This window comes from Chinchilla lanigera, unplaced genomic scaffold (genome assembly GCF_000276665.1).
Source record: "Chinchilla lanigera isolate Chin_1 unplaced genomic scaffold, ChiLan1.0 scaffold00006, whole genome shotgun sequence".
Classification (NCBI taxonomy): domain Eukaryota; kingdom Metazoa; phylum Chordata; class Mammalia; order Rodentia; family Chinchillidae; genus Chinchilla; species Chinchilla lanigera.
Window position 1 is genome coordinate 13,388,388 of NW_004955407.1, and position 21,260 is coordinate 13,409,647.

Below are 21,260 nucleotides of genomic sequence, written 5' to 3' on the forward strand. Positions count from 1 at the left end.
TTGCTTGGTTGTTTTGATGTGAGAATTCACTGCTATAAACTTCACTTGTAGGACATTTTTCATTGCCTCCATAAGTTCCAATATGTCATATTGGCATTACTGTTTAATTGTAGATATTGTCTAACTTCTTTTAATTTCATTTCTGACTCATTGGTTGTTCACAAGGGTATTGTTTAATTTCCATGTGTTTATGTAGTTTTTGTAGTTTCTTTTGCCATTTACCTTCAATTTCATTGCCCTATGATCTGATTATATTCATGGAGTAATTTCAATTCCTTTGGATCTACTTAAGCATGTTACATAAGCTAGCATGTGATTTATTTTTGAAAAAGTTATATGTGCAGCTGAGAAGAATGTATATTCTGCTGTTGATTAGAACACTTTGTAGATATCTATTAAGTCCATTTGTTCAGAAGCTTGCTTCAATTCTTGTTTTTCTTCATTGATTTTTTGTCTAGTCAATCTGTCTATCTGTGACACTGGGGTTTTGAGTTCCCCCGTTATTGTTGTATTAGTGCTTTTCTGATTTTTCATATCCATTAGTGTTTTATATAGTTTGGTGTGGCATTATGTTGTGTATGGATCATGGTTTTCCACCCTTTTGATTTTCTTCTGTGAACTTCTCTTTCAATTAAATGTATTTTTGTGTGCATCATATCATTGAATCTTGTTTCTTGTTCCATTCTGCCAATCTGTTTCTTATGATTATTAAATTGAGACCATCCACATTGATGGGTATAACTGATAAGTTTTGACTCACCTTTGTAATTATATTATTTTCTTCCCATTGGTTCTCTTTCTTTCCCTTCTATTTAATTGTTTGCCTCACCTGGTAAATGCATTCTATTAAGATTCTTGACATTATAATCTTCAACTGCCTTTTTCTAGAATATCCTTCAGTACTTTTTGGAGTAGTGGTTTGGTAGTCATGAGTTTCTTTAGATGTTCTTTATCATAGAAGTATCTTATATTCCCATCAATTTCAAAAGATAATTTTTCAAGCTGGACTGGTGGTGCATACCTGTAATCCCAGTACTCAGAGGCTGAGGCAGGAGGATCATTGCCAGTTCAAGGCAAGCCTGAAATACATACTGAGACCCTGCCTCAAAAAGACAAAAACAAAACAAACAAACAAAAGAAAACCAAGAAAGATAATTTTTCAGGGTACGTCAATCTGGGTTGGAGGTTTTTTTTTTTTCCCTTTCTTTTTTTATAAGGTTTGAAGTACTTCACTTCAAGCTTTCCTGGTTAAGAGCATGTGTTGAGAAGTCCACTGTGATTCTGATGGGTTTTCCTTTGTATATGATTTGTTTCTTTTGTCTAACAGCTTTTAATACCTTGCTTTTGTGTTGAATTTCTGGAGTCTTAACTATTATATGCATTGGTATAGTTTTTTTTTTTTTCTGATTATGGTTCTTTGGAGTTTTATATGCCTCACTTAACTCTATGTCAAATTCTTTTTCCATGATTGAGATGTTTCCTGCCATTACTTCTGTGAACAGATCCTTTTCATGCCCTTTCTGCTATTTTCTGAATTTTTGTTGATTCTAATTAATCTTTATTAGTCTTCTTTACATTTTCTAGAAGCTGTTGGATTGATATTTTGTGATTTCTTGCTTTTTTAAGAAATTAATTTGATGGTCACCAACCACAACCCTGTCTTCTAAAGATGTGATATTCTGTTTTCACATTGGCTGACTCTGTTCTGATACTTTGAATAGAACTCTGTTCTGATACTTTGGATAGAACTTTTAGTCTCTTGAATTTCTATTTGATTCAGTTTTATGGAATCCAGTTCTTTTCTCTGTTGGGCATTCTTGGTTTCTGTGTCTTTTCTGAGCTCCTCTAAATTTTAATCTGTATCTACACTAGAGTCACTAGCCATTTTTTTCATTTTGGTCATCATCTCCTTAATTATTTGTATAATTATTACTTCTTTGAATTTGTCAAGAGTTTTATTCATCTGTTATTTCTGCTACTATCGTAGCTCTTGATTTTTTCTAACCCAAGTGGCTCCTGAGTTTGCTTTGGGGGAGTTAGGCATTTTGAGGTATATCTTGCTTCTGTCATTTCTCATTTTCTATTTTTTTGTTGTTGTTTATGTGTTCTCTGTGTTTAGACTTGTGAATTGCTTATCGTAGGTAGCTTTATTACAGTGGTGACTCAGTCCACAAGCTTAATCCTTTCCATAATTCTGGTCACTGATGGAATTGGATGAGAATCTAATTAAAGTTTCTTGTAAGGTCAACATTGAACCTAAGCAATGAATTTAATTCAGTTCTCCTCCAGTTTGGTTTGTGACCAGAACTGTGGAAAGAATTAAGTTCATGAACTGAGATACCACTGTACTAGTATCAAGACCTTTTTAAGTAATGACTACTTTTCAGGATGTCTTCTAGGTGTAGCTGACTTTTGAGCTATTAGTCTATCCCAAGATCCTACCTCTTCTGTTTATAAGAGATGAAATGTCACAGCTTGTTTGGCCTAGCACCCAGGTCTTCCATAATGGACTGTAGTATTGTTTATGACAGCCAGACAAGCTAGGTATTGGTGTACAAGGAAGATCAGTTGGAAAATATGGAGTCTTTTGGAATTTGCATGTCATGTTGTGTGGGGGCCATACTAATCTTCTCTGTATCATTCCAATTTTAGTATATTTGCTGCCAAAGTGAGCACTGGATATAATTTAATGTAAAAGAATTCATCCTGAGTTCATATGAAATACATTTTATACAGAAATATGTGGATATAGATTGAGATTATCCTCTATAAAAGAGACTCCATGAAAATTATAAAGTATATTAAGCATACTTACTGCTTATGATGAACCTTGATCAAACTAAAAATATAAGACAATTGAAGAATTGACATTTCATTTATCATTTGTATTGAGTTTGTATTTTTGTCATAATTTAAAATATTAAGATAAATATACACAGCATGAATGATTATGCTGATCATTATTCACTATTCCCAAATGAACTAAATCATTTCAGCATACTCCAAACATCAGGTCATCATTACAAAATAGCTAACTTTATAGTTATGTAGTATCTGGAATTCTTTGAGCTTTATTTTAATCATTTAAAAAGTATTTATTTTAATTTTTTAAAAGGTTCCTGTAAAAATTGAAAATAAACATTTTGAACTACTATACCTAAAGTTCGCAAAACTGATTAAAATACCATGAGAACTTTCATTTGCTTTTAAACTGTTATTCTCATGACTTGATAAATAATGTGCCAGAATAAACATGCCTGCAAAAATTACCAAAATAAGTATAATACAAAATATAGCTGAATAATTGCATTATTACAGATTTATGTGGGTAGGAAAATCCTTAGGTGGTTATTAAATTTGGCTTCAAGACATTCGTTTTGTGTGGTTGAAGTTATTAGGAGAGAATTTAGAGAACTGAACAATTAAACCTGATAGATGGGCCATTTCACAAAGAAGCTTTTTAAAGTTAATTTTGTGGATAGAGTAATCATTGCAAGCAGTATTTTTAGGCCATTAATAAAGAGATGTGAGAACTGCTTTTGTATTTTTACCTTAGGACTTTTACTCTCAAAAATATACCTAGTACAGATTTAAATATAATTGATAAATAATGTTGACTTGGTTTATATTACTTGTTGGTAAGTCTTAAATGAATTCTGTGGTGAGTTTTTGAAACTTCGAGTGTTAGACATGGAAGGGGGTTTACAAATAATTTACTTTGACACTATCTTATAAAAGAGAAAACTGACATTAAACATAGCTTTATACTTAAATAGCAAACTCTAATTACATTCACTGATTTCTAGACTATATGGCTTAATTATTTTCAGTGACTTTTCTAAATCACATCACATCAGTTTTCCAAGATGCAATTGGCTGTTTTGACATTGTTGCTATGAGAAAATAGAATGCAACAAGTATTATTTCTTCCCCTCAATCTTTACTTGATGTCTGAAATTTGCCATTTTACAGATTTTATTATTTTTATTTACTATATTAATGCACACATTGGATATTTCAAATAATTTCTCATTGAAAGTCATTTTTTAGGTCATGGAACAAAATCATTTTAGGACCAAAAGTACATTATAGTATTACTTAACTCCCTTTTAAAAAAGAGAATGAAAAACATCATGTACTAAAAGAATGATTTCAAGTGCCAAAGAGAGTTAGATTCCAATTCTCCTTTTCTTACTTGCTGAGTAACCTTCAGAAAGTGACCAAAGGTTTGCACAATTAGAATACTGAGTTACTTCTGGTGAGGTTTCTAATATCTGATCTGACATGTAGCTAACATTGATGGCGTTTTATTATTAAACCAAGGAAGAACATTTACACAATTCCTACAGGATCATCAACTTCACTGCTTTCAGAAAGGATCTTGACCCAAAGATGCTTCATTGTCAGTTGGTACATTAATCAGTCTCCCACCACTGAGACAAAAGAACTGACCCCTGCCACTTGAAGAAAGGTTCAGTTTGACTTCTGGTTTTGAGGGATTCTGGCACTAGCCAGCTGGCTCCAAAGCAGAAATGGTCTGGTGGACCAGCATGAAGGAAAGAAGTTACTCAACTTTTGGTAACCCAGAAGCATAGAATGAAGGGTGAAGCTGGTGACAAGAGTACATCCTTCCAGGTCATACCCCCAGTGACCCACCTCCAACGAGGCCCTACCTCCTAACTGTACATTCAGTGCATATAGCCAGGTTCACCACATAGAGCTCCCCTGATCCAACCACCTTTCAAAAGCATTGCTTCAAACAGATGAGATTTGGGGAGGGGGCAGTGTAGAGCTAAACCATAATAGCTGAGTAATGTTTTTATCATATCATCATATCCCTTAACTTCATGACTTTCAAGAAGTATGCCATTTAAGGTAGGCATTCCAATTTTTCATATAAATACATTCCTGAGCACTTTCTATCTATAAAAGCGTATATTGAGCACTGTAAAAGTTGTATGGATAAATAAGACATGGATGCAGCCTTTACATAGCCTATTATAGCTGAGGGCAGAAGAGATATAGACACAAGTATGTACACTACCACAGATAGGAAAATTAGACTCACAAAGATACAAGACAAATGCTCTCTCTTGGGCTATAAAATATTATAGTCATTTGTCTCACTTTAAAGAGATACTTAACAGGTAAGTATCATCCTTCACTTAAAAAATTCTAGAGAAATAATGGCAAACATAATGGTTAAATAAATACTGTCATGGAAAACTGGGGTAAGATGGAGTTTGCGGTACTTAAATCTGCACAGCCCATGGGGCTCCATTAGGGAAGCAGAGAACAGACGTGAGGCAACACAAGAGACGTGAGGCCACAACAGCAAAGCCATATTACGGATTTTGCTCTCTATTTTAAGACAAATGGGATCATATTGAAAGAATTTGCAAAAAGGTACTTAATTGGATTGATTTTGTTTTGTCAAATTTTGTTTTATCACTCTCGCTGCGTCATGAGATTAGATGATAGCAAGATATTAATTCAGGTAAACATTGTTTCTCAGTGTGGACAGAGTAACAGCAATAGAGGAGGAAGCAGGAAGAATCACAACTAGTTGCAAAATAAAAGTGGGGAAATTGAAAAGTTGGTTGTGCATTTCAAGGAAGAGGAAGTGGGAAGGTCTAGATTTCTCGCTTTCCTAGGAGTGAGGTAGGGAATTGTTACCATCACAATCATGATCCTGAAATCCAGAGTCAGATGGCATGTACGCTGCCATGAATCACTGGATATCTGCTTTGGAATCTCGGCTTCTTTAATGGACAGATAATTAAGTAGCAGTGTGGAATAACTCTGCCATATAGAAAAGTGGGGATTTTTTTAAGCAAGGAAGGAAAAAAGGAATATTAATTAACCTTTTCTGAGTACCTGTATTATGTCAGTTATTTTACAAGGTTCTGTGTATAAACTGAAGAACAGGATGCTTGTCAGTACCTGTTCTGATAAACTTTAAACTACAGAAATAGCTTACAGCAAGGTTTCTCAGTGCTAACCTTAACGACATTTGGGGCCAGACTACTCTGTTATATGCCTGCCTCATGCATGGCAGGATGTGTGTTAGTGTCTACAGGCTCTGTCCACTACACACGGCAACGTGCCTTTCCCTTTCCCTTCCCACTTCAGGGGAGATGACCATAATTCCCCTCAGAACCATTGTTCCACAGATAATGAGAGAACTTTGAGTGGAGGGGAAAAGTTCAGAGTATTTTATGTATCCATTAAACATATTGTAAAAATGCACCTTTTACTCTATTTTTATGTCTGAAAAATTGAAAGACATAATGACAGGCTTTTATGTTAAACTCATTCTTTTCTCTCAGAAAGAAATCATACCTAGTATTAGAATTTCCTAAGAGTTTTTAATTGTTAATGATGTTATCATTCATGAGTATGTCTAATTTCTCTAGTATACCAGAGATTGGGTTTTCTCAGTTCAAATATAGGTGCCTGCCCTCATTGAAAATTTGAGTACTATTCTGTTTCAGTGAAAATGAGTTTTTTCCCAAAACATTTTGTAACTGTCTATTTTACTTCATTCATATTCTCTGGAATGTGGCATTTACAATTGTACTCTGACAAATTTGTTAACTGAATGTTGGTGTTCACTGTAGATGAGAAGGAAAACTAATCACCTCAGTGTAAGGATTTGTTAGAAACTAGCCAATTAGTAATGGAAGCCAGTACATATAAATTACAGAAGAATTTTAGAGTCAAGGCAATTTCATTTGTATTCAATTCAAGAGAGCTGATGTCTTCAGTTCACTAATAAGATTGGTCTTACCGTAGATAAATTTGCTTAACTCTAAACCACATAATTCATACTAGGAATTTATATATGTAAATTATCAGACCCATATACTTTGGCAATCTTTCCCATTATATTTTAAAGTCATTGTATGGCCCATGGCTAATAGTAATAAACCTCAGTACTTTAACTTCCAAAGAGAAATTCAAATATATATACATATATAAAAATATATATACATTATATATGTATATACCATTATGATTTAAATATTGAGATCTTAGTGTGAAAATCCTTAAATCTTAATCTTTATTTCATAATACCTATGCAGATATTTTATTTTCTTGGGATTTTCTGATATTTACTGAATTTATCATATTATCTCTGTGTCAAGTACATCATCAATTTAAGATGCTATTATTTGTAAAGAATATTTTGGAGGATTTTTTCTAGTGGACTATGTATTTGCACATGCACAGTCTGAAGGGAAACAACTGTGGCATGTGTATGTACCAGTTATCTTGCTTTGCCTCTGAAAGGCTGTTGTTTTAAACAGTGTAGAAAGCACTTTGAGATTCAACTTCTTTCTGCTTTTGCCAGACAGGTTGTATTTAAACTAGTGTGGCCAAATGGAAATAAATCCTGTTTTTAAAGACCTCTAGAGACATCACAGTTGGCAACCAATTCATGGTTCAACGACCTTTACTGTTAACTGCTTCTTTTCTCTACTTCGCCTAAGTGTTCATCCTATTACTTAGGCCCAGTCTCTTCTGGTGCAAGTCGTCAAAACTGGCTCATCTCTGTGTTTATTAGACCTAATCTGAAGACTTCTTACATATCTGTTTAGCTAATTTACTTTCCAGACCCGAAAAGTCTTTTCCTCTAGTTCTCACATAATTCTTCCAGTGACCGTTTTTGTTTTGACTCATGTTTCCCGAATATGACAAGCAGATGGAAGAAATTGAGGGGGCTCTTTCTCCCTAATCTCCCGGCTTCTTGTTTTGTCCTCCTTCTTCTTTCCTTTCCTTGATTCTTGATGTCTTCCTCCTTTCCTTTCTCCCTTCCTTCTTCCTTTCCTTCCTCCCTCCCTCCTTTCCAATTTTCCTTCCTTCTATCTTCTCTTGGATTCTTTTCTTATTTATATATACTTACAGATTATTTTCTGAACAGTGCACATTCCTAGATTATCGAATATTTCAAAATAATTCCATAATTTGGAGTCTTTGATGTTGCATTCAAAAATTGATGAGTCTTTTTAGTCTATGTATGTGTGATAGAAAAAGAAAACTAAATTCTCCCAAACTTTTCAAGTTATTTTTTAAAAAATTGTCAGTTATGTACTATTTTATGTCTCCCAGTATTTTTAAATAGCTATCCTTTTTCTCTTCCCTACCCAAAACGGACCAGAGAATTTCATAATTATTAATTAAATATAGTATGATCACAATAAATATAATTTATATGTGTTATATGAATTTTGATACATTTAAATCTCCTCTCTCCCCAAGAAGATGTAATCCAGATGAAAACTGTGGTTTTTGTTCAAACTCAGCCTCATGTAAAATTCCCTAATTTGTCACTTTTTCCCTCATCTCTGCAATATAAGAAAATTTAGACTTGTCACTGAAGACACTTTATGATGTTGATGTATTAAAAGTAAAATAAACCAAAAAACAAACAAAAAAAAAACAAAAAAAAGAAAAAACAGAAGTAAAATAAACTTTAATCTCTTAAATGTATTCACTTTTAAATGTTATTTTATCCTCCTAATTATTTACTTTAAAAATACCTATTGCCAAAGGATAATTTTTTCTTGCATTTCAAAAGGAGATCTATTTTATTCAATTTATAATGATTTCATGTCATGGAAGGATTAAAATTAGTTCACTCTGAAATGACTGCATTACTTTTTATTGTAAAGATGTAAATATTTCGAGTAGTTTTTCATCTGCTTTTGTTATTACCTGTTAGTTTTCCATATCTTTTTAAGAATATAGCTCCATGTTCTAAAGATTTTTAGTTCATGAGAGGTTTTTTAAAAATAGATTTTATATGTGTGTGTAATAGTGATTTTGGTAACAGTGACTTTAAATTGAATAGGTACTGTGAAGTTTACATGTAAAATCTAATATATTTTGTGTTTGACTGCGTATAGTTCTCCCCTGACTAATCAGTAGGACAGTTTTTATAGAGACATTTAGTCAAGAGACCTGAAAGCTTGTCTTTGGTTAGCCATCTGTGACCTTGAGAATATTACTTAACTCTTTAGATTTTCTGTTTTCCTGTGCAGAAAGAAGATGATTAGGCAGATAACTTCTAAGGTCTCTTCCAGGGCCAACACTTCAGAGTTTTATTGTTTTATTACAGACAGAGACAGATAGGCTTTTCCTCTTTCTTCAACAGAAAGGGAATCGGGATAGAGTTGTCTTAAAAGCAGAAAGAAAAATTAAGGAGAGTTACAAGAAAAGTAGGTGTGAAGCCCCCTTAACTTAAAACTTCAGAGAATAATGGATGAACAGTTTCCAAGTTACTCTGCCTTTTGTGTTTGTTTCTTTCTGACATATCCCACTGGACAATAGGAGCTCTTCTATTTTCTTAGAAAGGTCTCTGGTCTTTACGTCTTTTACCTCACCCTTGGAGACATGTAGAGCATTGGGAAGTATGTGAAAAAGAAATCTGTATAATTTACTTTGCGGGGAGAGAAAGTTAGGGATTTCTTTAAGTGAGTAAAAGGATTTTAGGTAGAGATATGTTGGCTTTTTTTTTATTTACTAAAACTAGAACAAATGAAAATCAGGTTAAAACTGTGAACAGACAGGTTTTCATTAGGATAAAAGGAATCATTTCCTGCTAATCATGGTTGTTAAAAGCTTACATCATATAAGATAGTCCTCTCAAAAACTTCTGCTGCTAGAGAAGCTTCTCTATTACAAGATGGTCTTAGATAAATTTTAAGGTTATTAGTATATTATAGAATACTTTCTGGTTATCATTTGTCATTGATATAATATGCCAGTGCATCAGCCTGAAATTCTTATATAGAATATTAATTAATAGAAATATTCTAATTATATGACTTGATTATTGATAATAATTATCATTAAGGAAGAGGTACTTTTTATTTCTGCAAGGAGTTGCTTCCTGGTAATTATCTTATTTTAAATATGTTATATTTTTTTTAAACATTTTAAAGGAATTTTGAGTTACTGAAAATAAGTAGGAATCCTTTCTCTAATCTCCTGATTAGACATTAGTCTGATGAGATCAGGTTTATTTTCACAAATTTGTCCAGAAGATAATTCTATAACTTTCTGTTGCTTCAAAGAAATGTTTACTGTGTCAGTTTCTTATGTTCTGTCTTTAGTAGTTCCTAGATGTTTGTTTCTGTCATTTAAAAGACACTATCTTTGAGGTATCAAATTATGTTATAATGTTATATCCACCGTGTCTCTGAGTGTAGTTAGTGATGCTAAAATAAACATTAAAGCTATGTCATGATTTTTTTAAAACTTCTGTAACATGAGCGAGTGAAAATCATGAATAACTTTTTATTTAGGTGACAAAAACTGAAAATTATTTCATTCTATCCAAAGAAATATAAGAGTTAAGAGATGTTCTTGAGTTATTTTAAAATTGTTTATATGTGGCAAAAATGTGCCAGAAAACTTTTGTCTTCGATTTATAATTGTAGTATTTCATATGGCAATCCTTGGCATTTATTTAAATGATAGGAATGAGTATCAAGTCTAATTAATTTTGACTTGCTGACAGACATGAGAGTTATTTATTTGTGTTAAAAATAGTGTCAGTTTCTGCTGTACTATTATGGAGAACTTTCTACGCTTGAAAGTAATTTACCTTTATTTCTAAAATAAAGAGAGAAGCAAGATAATTGTTTTCCAGTATTTAAAGTATATATTACTTGAACATTCTATATTAAAATGCCTAATGTTTCAACAATATAAACAGGCAATGTGCCAATAATTTATAGAGTTATGTAACTTTTGTTTTCATAATTTATTCACACTTTTCCATACATTCTCTCATTTAAAAATGTTTAAGAATTTAAGTGCAATACTCTTTAATCACCTTTTTTTTTGACTTATAGTCATAGACAAGCAGCACCTGGTGCATGTTAGAAATACAAAATTTCAGACCACAATCCTGATCTATACAGTCATAATCTGCATTTAACCAGATCATAGAGTATTTTGCATTCTTAATCATGTGTGAGAAATGTCAGTTTAGTGTAAAGTTATTGGCAGCATGAACCTTCTGAAAACTAATCTGATGATGAAGATCAGCAGTTTAACACGTTTTCTTTAAAAGATGTTCGATTTCGATTTCCATGTAGCCTTACCAGCAAAGATTTACAATGTCTTTAAATCTGTTACATATATAATTATCTAACCTGCCATCTGGTAGCAGGTCACTGTTTTATAATTGTATACCTGTCATTCATGGTCGTTCTGCCATTCAATCATACTAGAGATTTGGAGGTTTGTTTCTGTATTTTTAAAAAAATTAATCATTATTATACTTGCAATGCTAACAAATGTCCGCCCGTGGGTAGTGTGGGACAGTGCATCCAGAAACTAATAATTCATTTTACATCAAAGGAAACATCCTTGTTAAGTCTATTACTTTTTGTGTTTCATTTTAAGTTTCCTTATTTTTATTTATTCCATGTTTTCTTTCTTTTTGTTTTAGTTGGGTCTGGTAAGTTGACATTTTATTGGCCATCTTCTAATCATCGTGTCCCTGTGACTGGAACTTCTCTTCCCCTTTCCATCCATATCCTTCCATGTCCTTCAACCAATCAGCCTCCATGTTTCACTTGTCATTGGCCACAAAGACAGACTGCACAGAATAAAGTCTGCAGGAATATGGGTAACTGTGACAAAGAGTAAAGGTAATGGGGTTGCTAACTTTATGTCTTGTTAAGTCGTACATAACCTATACCCTTTAAGTTCTTTTTTCCTGAAATAAATGATAAAATGAGTGATAGAACTGTATCTTAGCTAAGTGACATTGCAATTTGTATCTTATAAAATCCAATAAATAAAAGTATGTGCCAAATTGCAGTTAGACATATGCTTTTGGAGCAAAATCTGGGCACAGTTTGGAGGGGTTTTTTCCAAATGTGTTCATAAACGCATGTCTGTCTGAGTTATAACTATGGTTTGGTACTAGTTGTTAAAAGTCCCGCTGGTGAAGGGCCTCACACTGAGAGGTTTTGCACTCATTTTATTTTTCTATGTCAAATTAGTTTTATTTTAGGTATAAAATGACCACCTGGCATGGCTAAAGTTTATCAAAACTTGGTTTGATAAACACTTGTCCTTAAGTAAATAAAGAACCAGTTTCTAAGCACTTACCTTCAGGGATGGTCCATTCATTCTATCAGGTTGCTACAATTTTTCTTTAGAAAATTTTGTACGAGTATGCTATGCTAAATGTTTCTCAGAGAATAATTTTCATCCCAAGAAATCTGTCTCACTATTTTCTCAGTGAAAAAGGCATGTGCCTATAACTACAGTTATAGTGCGTATTACTATGGGTAGGACGGATTCTTTAATATATATGATGCAAAAACTGGCTGCTTAAGAGACAAATATTTTCTGTGTAATACTATCCAATCAAAATTATAGATGGATGAATATTACATATAAATACACATATAAAAAATAATTACATATAAATACACATATAAAAAATAAAGGCATGAAGGTATAGTACGATAATGGAGTTGAATGTTTGTATAATGTATTACATGTATATACTATTAATGTTATAAAATCTTGAAACAGTAGCAAAAAATACTGCCTAAACAGGGTAGGAGTATTAACTAAATGTTAAAATATATTTGTAACATATAAGTCACTTTGTGTGCTTTTGGTGAAGGTATCAGTTGATAAAACATATGGTTAGGTATAATGTAGCTCTTCTCTTAAATATTCTCTAGGTCTTTGCATATTTTGAAGACCTGTAATTTTAACTGTAAGAAATAATTCTGACTATATTTAAGAGAAAGGTATCAACTTTACTATTATCTTTAACAGTGAAAATGATAAACATCTAAATTTAAGGCAGTAATCTGTTTAAATAATGTAAGGTAATTTGTGTAGTGATTATTAAACAGCCGTTCAAGTGATATTTTTGGTAAATATTTTAAAACTGTGTTCATATTATCCAATATGCATGATAGAATTGTGAGTGAATTTTTGTTTGTCCTTTTTGCCCAATTTTCCAAATCATGGTAATTATACTTAAGTATTTTTATTGTACAAAATTTAAATAAATATTTTAGCTTAAAAAGCATTCCACTATATCATCATAGACATCAATTAGGTAATATGATGACCTTCTGATTCTAAATAGGTGGGTAACAATGGAAGATTGATAAGACACATTTAGTCCATTAAAATATTTTTCTTGGAGATATAGAGATATAGCCACATCAGATATTTACATTAGATAGAAGAGGGTTCTTTTGTCCTTTTTTTTTTTTTTCCTGATCGACAAATACAGAGGCAGAGACAGAGACAGAGGCTGGGTTTTTACTCTGTTGCCCAGGCTAGCCACAAATTTCTGACCTCAATCAATTCTCCTGCCTCAGTCTTCTGAATAGATGGTATTACATACACATGTCACCACACCCAGCTGAAGAGGATTTTTTAAAAGTTTTATTTCTAAGACATATCTTGTGGCTGATGTCACTGTTGATGTTGGCTTGAGAATATGCCTAGAAAATGCAATAAATTCATTTCCAGGCAAATATACTGTGCGACAGGATTGCTTCACAATAAATGTAGTTAGCATAAGGGTTTGTGTTCCTTATTCCTGAGTAAGTAAGTCTTTGAGGTTTGCAAGAACTGGCATGTTATAAAAGAAAAATAGATTCTGGCACACATTCTTTGACATGTTCCTGAGATCTAGGGAAGAGACCACCCAAAGATTTTACTTGACTAAATGGTTTGAGTATTTATATTTTCCTACTCAAGTTCCTCTCATATTGGAAAATCATATTCTCCCACTCATCTAATTAATCATTTGGTTTTCTTTTATTGAAAGAAACCAAACTGTAGTCTGGATTCAGTTTATTATTGGTCAATCCATTCAATTTCTTGGTCTGATTTCTATGTCAGTTATTCCAATCCTCAGCTCAGGAATAGAATGCTCCTGTATAGATTTATACTGGAGGAAAATCCCTAAGCAGTGGTGAACATGTCTATTATTATACCTGGGTAATGACAGTGTTTGCTAAATTCATGAGTAAACCACTCAATTATGATCACAGTTTTTTTAAAAAAATTATAACTTCAGTGTTACCAAATTGAACTTAAACTGTGTCTCCTAATTTTATATTTTCTTCTCTATAAGTTAGAGGGTATTTGAAAGCATTTGACCTGATTTTCCAGCACTCCTATAATCTTCTAGTCATATGGAACAATTTCTACGAAACTTCAATTTAAAACAAAAAGAAAGGCATGGAAGGAAGCACAGTAATCTAGACGTTAGGAGATCTAATTAGTTTCTTCACGTTGCCATCATGCAACCTTAGACAAGTCATTTGATGTTTCCTTTTTAAAGGAGTTCTATATTTTTTCAAATACTTAGGATTAATATGTATATTACATCACCTTTAATGTCCTTTATAACTTGTGTATTCTAGTACCCACGGTACGGAAGATGCCAGCTCTTTTTTACAAATGCATAAATTTACAATATGTATCTAGGTGTAATATGATATATTGTTATAAATGTGTATAAACATCAGACAGAGGTGACCAGAAAACATTAAGTAAGAGAAAAACGTCCTTTAAAATACTTTTAGTAGAAAAAAATCACAGAGTGTGAATAGAACAGTAACATTTGTGAGCGTAATCTGTATCTCACAATCTGAATCGAATCTTTGATTCAGATGTACTTTAGGGAGTTTCCATAAGTGAATGACATAAGTAAATGAGAATACATTTTTTAAAAGTTTAAAAAGAAGATAAGAAGAGCCCAGCCCCATGTAAACTGCTAAATGTCTGCTTGAAAATGTTAAACCACTTCAAGTTGAAATGAAATGAGAGAGAATAATAACTAGGTGTTTCTGATAGCTAATAAGAAATGGATTAGAAAAGTGTAAACAGTAGGTAGAAAACACTTACATTCAGGGCACAATTTCCTGGGCATGAAGATCAGCTCAAAAACAAGCATCCCCCCCAGCCCCCCAGGGCTCCGTCCATACACCTAACGTTTTCAGCTGCCATTGCTCCCAATGTAACTGACATAATTTTCTGACACTCTATTTACTGCTGAATGAAGTGGCCGTTGAAGTCTGTATAAATCAAACAGTTTGGACAAAGCTGGCAGTATTTATAATGTCAGGATGAGCAGATGTTTCAAATTTGCCCTCATTTCCATATATATTCTGTTTGAACATGCCCTTGCGTATGTAAATGAAGGAGGCATTCGACTCCACTACCTCTTCAAATTCATTTCTATTCAAGTAATTGGACTGAAGATTTTAAATGGTTATAATTTGCATGGGGCTTTTGAGTTAAATTAAAGTAATTTCAGAACCTGCCTGCCTCAGAAACCCCTTGTCTGTATGATTAAAGTTCATGCACCTTTAGACAGCCCTAAATAAGAAAAGATAATATTTGTTCATACAAATTTCACGTTCACTTTGAATGGAAAGGGTCAGATTGTAGCTCAAGAATCATTTTAAATATGAGGGTTAATATTAGGAGGTCAAATAATAAAAAGCCTCTTCACAAGACAAGTCTGTTTCATTCTACACATATGCACCTACCAATTTGACTTCAAATTGAAGGATGAGAACCGGTCCAGTGTTACTGTTCTACGTAGCATATTGTATATAATGAGGGCTGAACTAAGGATATGAAGGAAATGTCTCAGTTAGGACATAACTGTGTGCTTTAATCCAGTGTAATTTCTTTCATCTCCTTCAGAACCTCCTCATTTTGTGGTGAAACCCCGTGACCAGGTTGTTGCCTTAGGACGAACTGTGACTTTTCAGTGTGAAGCAACTGGAAACCCTCAACCAGCTATATTTTGGAGGAGAGAAGGGAGTCAGGTACAATCTTTCTCTAATTTTTTAATTAGTGAAGAAGGGTGCCAGGTCTATGAGAAGAAAACCCACTGCATTACATAATTATGCAGGTGTCGGGTTAACAGAATCGAGAAATCTGAGTGGCCTGATAATTTCAGAATGAGAGAGAGACAAAATTGCATTAATTCTCCAAGCAAGCTTCCTTTCCTAGTTTTGGTTCACAGGGTGACTCATAGATGTCATTATTTTATCAAATAAGTGTTACTTGTATTTTTAATTCTGCCACATTAAAAACACCTCTTTATTTCTCAACATAAATCACTATCATTTTTGTTATTCAGATATCTAGAATTACATAGAGATATTTACATCTATTTTAAACTGATGCTAATTATCCACTGTGATTTCTCTAAAAGCATCAGGAATTGGAAGTGGCTTCTGAATCTTTAAGCTATGTGAAATTCTCTTTAGCATTGATGTCATATAAAAATAGTTCAATATATTCTCTTTTCAAGCTTTATTGATTTATTTATTAATTCATTATTTCATTCATTCATCTATTTTGTACTGGGAATCAAACTCAGGGCCTTGGGCTTGCCAGGCAGGCCCTTGTGCTGTTGAGCAATATCTCCAGCCGCTCTTTTAAAGTTTTTATTATAGTTTGTCATAATTATTTTATTAGTAGATAGGGGAAGGGAGGAAAGAAAGAAGAAATATATATATATGTATACAGAAGGTAGCTAAGATAATTGTGCTACTAATTTTTATTGGCTTATTCAAAGGAACAGTTAATGCTTAATTGTTTGATCAGTTTTGCATGCCTATATCTGGTAATCTGAACAACTACTTTGAAGATAAAAATATGCAATATAACAACTATTGTTCATTTCCTATCATCTTGTTTTAAAATTCTATATTGTTTTTATTATTTTTTTATTTTTTTATTCTCTTTAAAGTAAAAAAAATGAAAGAAGTATTCATTGTGAATATTTTATTGCTTGCCTAATTTACAAGTTAAACTTTATGATAGTACAGATATGAAAAAACGAGGTATATTTTTCAAAACTGAGCCAGAGAGACTTGGGGGTCCTCTGCCCAGTAGAGATTAGATCCTCTTGGCTGCCTGCATGTTAAACTGCCTCTGGGTCTGTTTGTCTTCTGTCCTTGTTCATCCTTAGGACAGAGGAACAAACTAGCAACAGGACTAAGCCCCTACGAGTGGAAAGAAAACAATTTCTCAAATACGATGACCATTTGCCATTAAATCATATTCTCTAAACATTTTGTAAGCCAGACTTTGTTAATATGTTAAATTAAAATATAGAAATCTATATTCTGTATTGATTCAAACTCACTACAGGGCTTCACTTTAATAAAGAAGGTATTTTAAAACGTCTTATGTCTTGCTTTCTTCAATAAGGCAACATATTACACTTTACTTGTTTTTGATACATGTAAGAGATAATTCTCATTAATTCTTAATAGAGCTTTTATTAACCTCTTAGTTTTGCTTGAGTCAATTTTGGATGTTCTTTTCATGCCCTTGCTTCTAATGTGCATTTGTACACTGTTAACAGGTAGTTTCCTCACTGAACTTAAGAAACTTTTGTAGGGAGTGCCATCAAGTCCACTTTTGTTTTTATTTTGGTACATGTTGACTTGATTGTAATATGTTTATGATTATTTGCCTTCTAGTATCTTGTGGATTCAAACATATTCCATTTGGCTTCATGGGCCTAAATTTTCAAACAGTATATTAAAGACAGAAAAGAGCAACATGTTTTAATATAGTATGAAGAATTGGAAGTAGACTATAGAAGAAAATCTACGTATGAAGAATGGTACCTCTGTTAGAAAATTTTCTTTATGAAGTGTAGCAGACCCAGGGGGCTGGGTCTGCCCCCGTCCCAGGTCCCTTTCCCAGGCTCCACCCATGGGGAACCAGCCCTCCCCTCCGAGCTTTCCCCACCCAAGGTTCCACTCATAGGGGCTTAGTCCTGCGCTAGTTTGTTCCTCTGTCCTAAGGATGCACAAGGACAAAAGACAAACAGACACAGAGGCAGTTTAACATGCAGGCAGCCAAGAGGATCTTGTCTCTACTGGGCAGAGGAGCCCCAAGTCTCTGGCTCATCTTGCTGTTATTCACCCAGAAATGGGTACAAGCAATTAAAGCGACAAAAAACTGATCTGCCTTCCAATATGCACTAATACATGCTCACTGCGGAACTTAATCTCAGCTGTATAAACTTTAACCTTGAACCTGCAGTGCGCCAGCATCCCTCATGTTACCTTTCTCCTTTACACTCACCGAGGAGGCCAATTAGGCCTCAATTCCATAACCCGTCTTCCCCAATAAAGTAATATTTAGATGGTTCATTTATGTTGAACTGTAAATTTTCAAAAAATGTTTTGATTTAGTTTAATGACACATACCATCTTTTTCCTAAAATTTTGTCATTAGGCATATATCCATGGAATAGTAGTTAGTCGCTTATAAAATTATGTATGCTGAAAGGCACATAAACTTTGAAAAAAAAAGCAACTTTATTTTATGACATACTGCATTATTCTGTATGAAATATACACCCCTAAGAAGAATGATCTTTTGACTCAATGCAGTGTATGAATTTTTAAAAATATTTAAAACATATATGCTTACTATTTAAGGGGACTCAGAAGAACAATAACTATGAACGTTTCTGGGCATTTAGAGTAGACAGCTAACCGATGCTTGTCGTTTGCCAAATGTGCCAAATGGTGTGCTGGAATTTATCAGAATGAATTTAAATTTAACACTATTTACAGATTTTAGAAAGGTCTTCAGGTTTATGATATTAATAATCATTAATATATCATCAGGCTTTTGTCAGTTTGCTTAAACATGTAATTTCAACTCTAACTTTAGCTAATGTCATTATATATCTAGCACTGTTTCAAAACTAATTGTTATAAAAACAAGTATCAGTATCTACAGTTTAGGGCTGGGGAGATAGCTCAACGGCATAAGCGCCTGCCTGGCAAGTGCAAGGTCCTGAGTTCGATTCCCAGTAACAAAAACCAAACAAACAAACAAATCACTATCTGCAGTTTACTCAGATTTTTACATGATTGCATTTAAAGTTGTATCACGGAACTCGATTTGTGCTTAATAATACATATTTGTATATGCCCACAGAGCTATATGTGGGTATGTGATGAATGCATAGCATATTTTTGTAAATATATCTGTATGTCTGTTTATACTGATGCATATACTCATAAATGTGTATTTAACTCTGCCAAAATATTAGAACCCAGCAATTAATCTATTTTTATTCTTTCCTCCCAAATTCTGGGGTGTAGAATCTGCTTTTCTCATACAAACCACCACAGTTATCCAGCCGGTTTTCTGTCTCCCAGACTGGTGACCTCACTATTACCAATGTCCAGAGATCTGATGTTGGTTATTATATCTGCCAGACTTTAAATGTCGCCGGAAGTATCATCACGAAAGCATACTTGGAAGTTACTGATGGTAAAGTAAAGATTTGTTTAAAAATGTCCGACTCTGTTCCAGAAATGTATTTCTTTCCAACTGTACATTCTTTCTTATGAATATTTCAGCATGAAACCAAAGAGGGTGTTGATATTATAATAACAAGTCCAGAATTCTTCCTGTTATTTAAATTTCCTGTGAATTCCTAGTGTCAAGTCAGGTTCATAAAACCATACTAATTATCCAGGGAAAAATTTATACTGAAAGCTGTACATAGGAATGTTTTCAGATTTTAGAAAACAAGGTGTTATTTTATAAATTCAAGAGAAATTACCCTCTCTCTGGTTTTCTAAATGAAGGATTGAAGATGAATTTGTCATAAACCCAAAATCTAACAACTCATCCCACATGGTGATGAACAAGTTTTTCTTAACAGTCTGATCTTATTCTGTCAGTTCTCCTGCACATGATCAATTAATACCAAATATATTGCAAATATATAACAATAAGGAAAAACACAAATGTATAAGATAGAGTATTGCCAATTTCAAAATATAGATGCTTTAAATATATTTCTATGTTTAAATTTATATTTATATGTTATAAAACATTTGTATATATCATGTTTATGTTTGTATACAATCATGAAAGTATTATGTGTAAAAATGCTTCCAAATCAAAAGTAGAACTACTACTAGTGCTAGAAAACCTAATAGCGATAAAGAAGTTATTGCTTCTGTAGCTAAATTCATTGGAACAATTGGAATTATTTTTGCACTTTCAGATCTAAACAGTAGATTAAAGAGTGAAACATTATCTTTCAAGGAGGAAGATGGAATAGGAATTAAAGGAAAAAATCATAAGCTTGCTCTATGCATTCAGACTGTTTTTAAGCTTCAGATGATTTAAATACTTAATATAATAACAGTAGCTTCTGTGATTAAAAACTGTGTAATCATCTTTGAGTCTCATCCTGCCTTATATGTGTATATATTCAATAATCTTTCCAATCAATCAAGTGTTCTTTATCACTATTACAACTCCCTGTCCGAATCACCTGTAGTCTGAAACTGGAGTACTTACCAGGCTCATTCTCTTTTCCTTCCCTGTTCCAAATTGCACTTCCTTCCGGTTACTGGAACATTTCATTTCTCTAGACCACTGTTTTCATCTCGGTTGAATGAGTGGAAGTGTAATGTAGACTCTATGCATAAGCAAGTACAGTTTGATGAATGTGTTCAGGTAACAACCACTCGGATCAAGATATGGAACATTTTTGGGACCACAGAAAGCTTCCACTGACTTTTCTAGGTATTTAAATTCTCTGTGGCAGAGATATCACCTTTCTGACTTTCATTAGTTTGATTTGTTTTGCCAATTCTTGAGATTTACAGCTAAATTAAATCATGTGCTGCTCTTTTGTGTGTGATATTTTTGGTTCAAAATAATGCTGGTAAAATTCACCTATGTATATATCAGTAGTACATTCTCTTTGTAGTGTTGTGTAGTACATAAATAAAACCCAGTTTCTTTATATGCTTCCTTACTGATAAATTGTTTTCTGTTTAGGACTTTTATTATTAAAGCTAAATATTCCAATTCACATCTACTGATGCACACACTCTATCTTGGTATGCCTTTTGTATAACAATACAAAAGTTTCCTTATTGTATGTTTTTTTTTCTATTTTTCATATATACAAAAGTTTCCTTATTGCATGTTTTTTTTTCTTTTTTTCATATATTCTAGGTGAAAGTCTTTGTTAACTAGATATGTACTGTAAATATTCTTCCCCAGTAATTCTATTAATGATGACATGAAAATTAGTTAATTTGATGAGGCCTAATATATTATTTTTTATTTTATGATTAGTGTTATGTTCTATTAATTTTTCTTAGACTTTCGGTTTTCACACATTTGAGATTCAAGTTTTTGATGTGTGCTGGAATAATTTTTGTGTATAG

The 21,260-nt window shown here is 32.9% G+C and overlaps 1 protein-coding gene across 5 annotated transcripts in view; it reads left to right on the plus strand.

Annotated features, from left to right (window-relative positions):
- The window catches only part of Robo1 (roundabout guidance receptor 1), an 891,813-nt gene that overhangs the window by 794,477 nt on the left and 76,076 nt on the right, over positions 1-21,260 (plus strand). For all 5 annotated transcript variants that reach the window (XM_013503701.1, XM_013503711.1, XM_013503704.1 and 2 more), the window contains 3 exons: positions 11,465-11,473; positions 15,721-15,845; positions 19,164-19,335. In XM_013503701.1, coding sequence (XP_013359155.1) covers positions 11,465-11,473; positions 15,721-15,845; positions 19,164-19,335 — 306 coding nt within the window. The remainder of the gene's footprint in view (positions 1-11,464; positions 11,474-15,720; positions 15,846-19,163; positions 19,336-21,260) is intronic.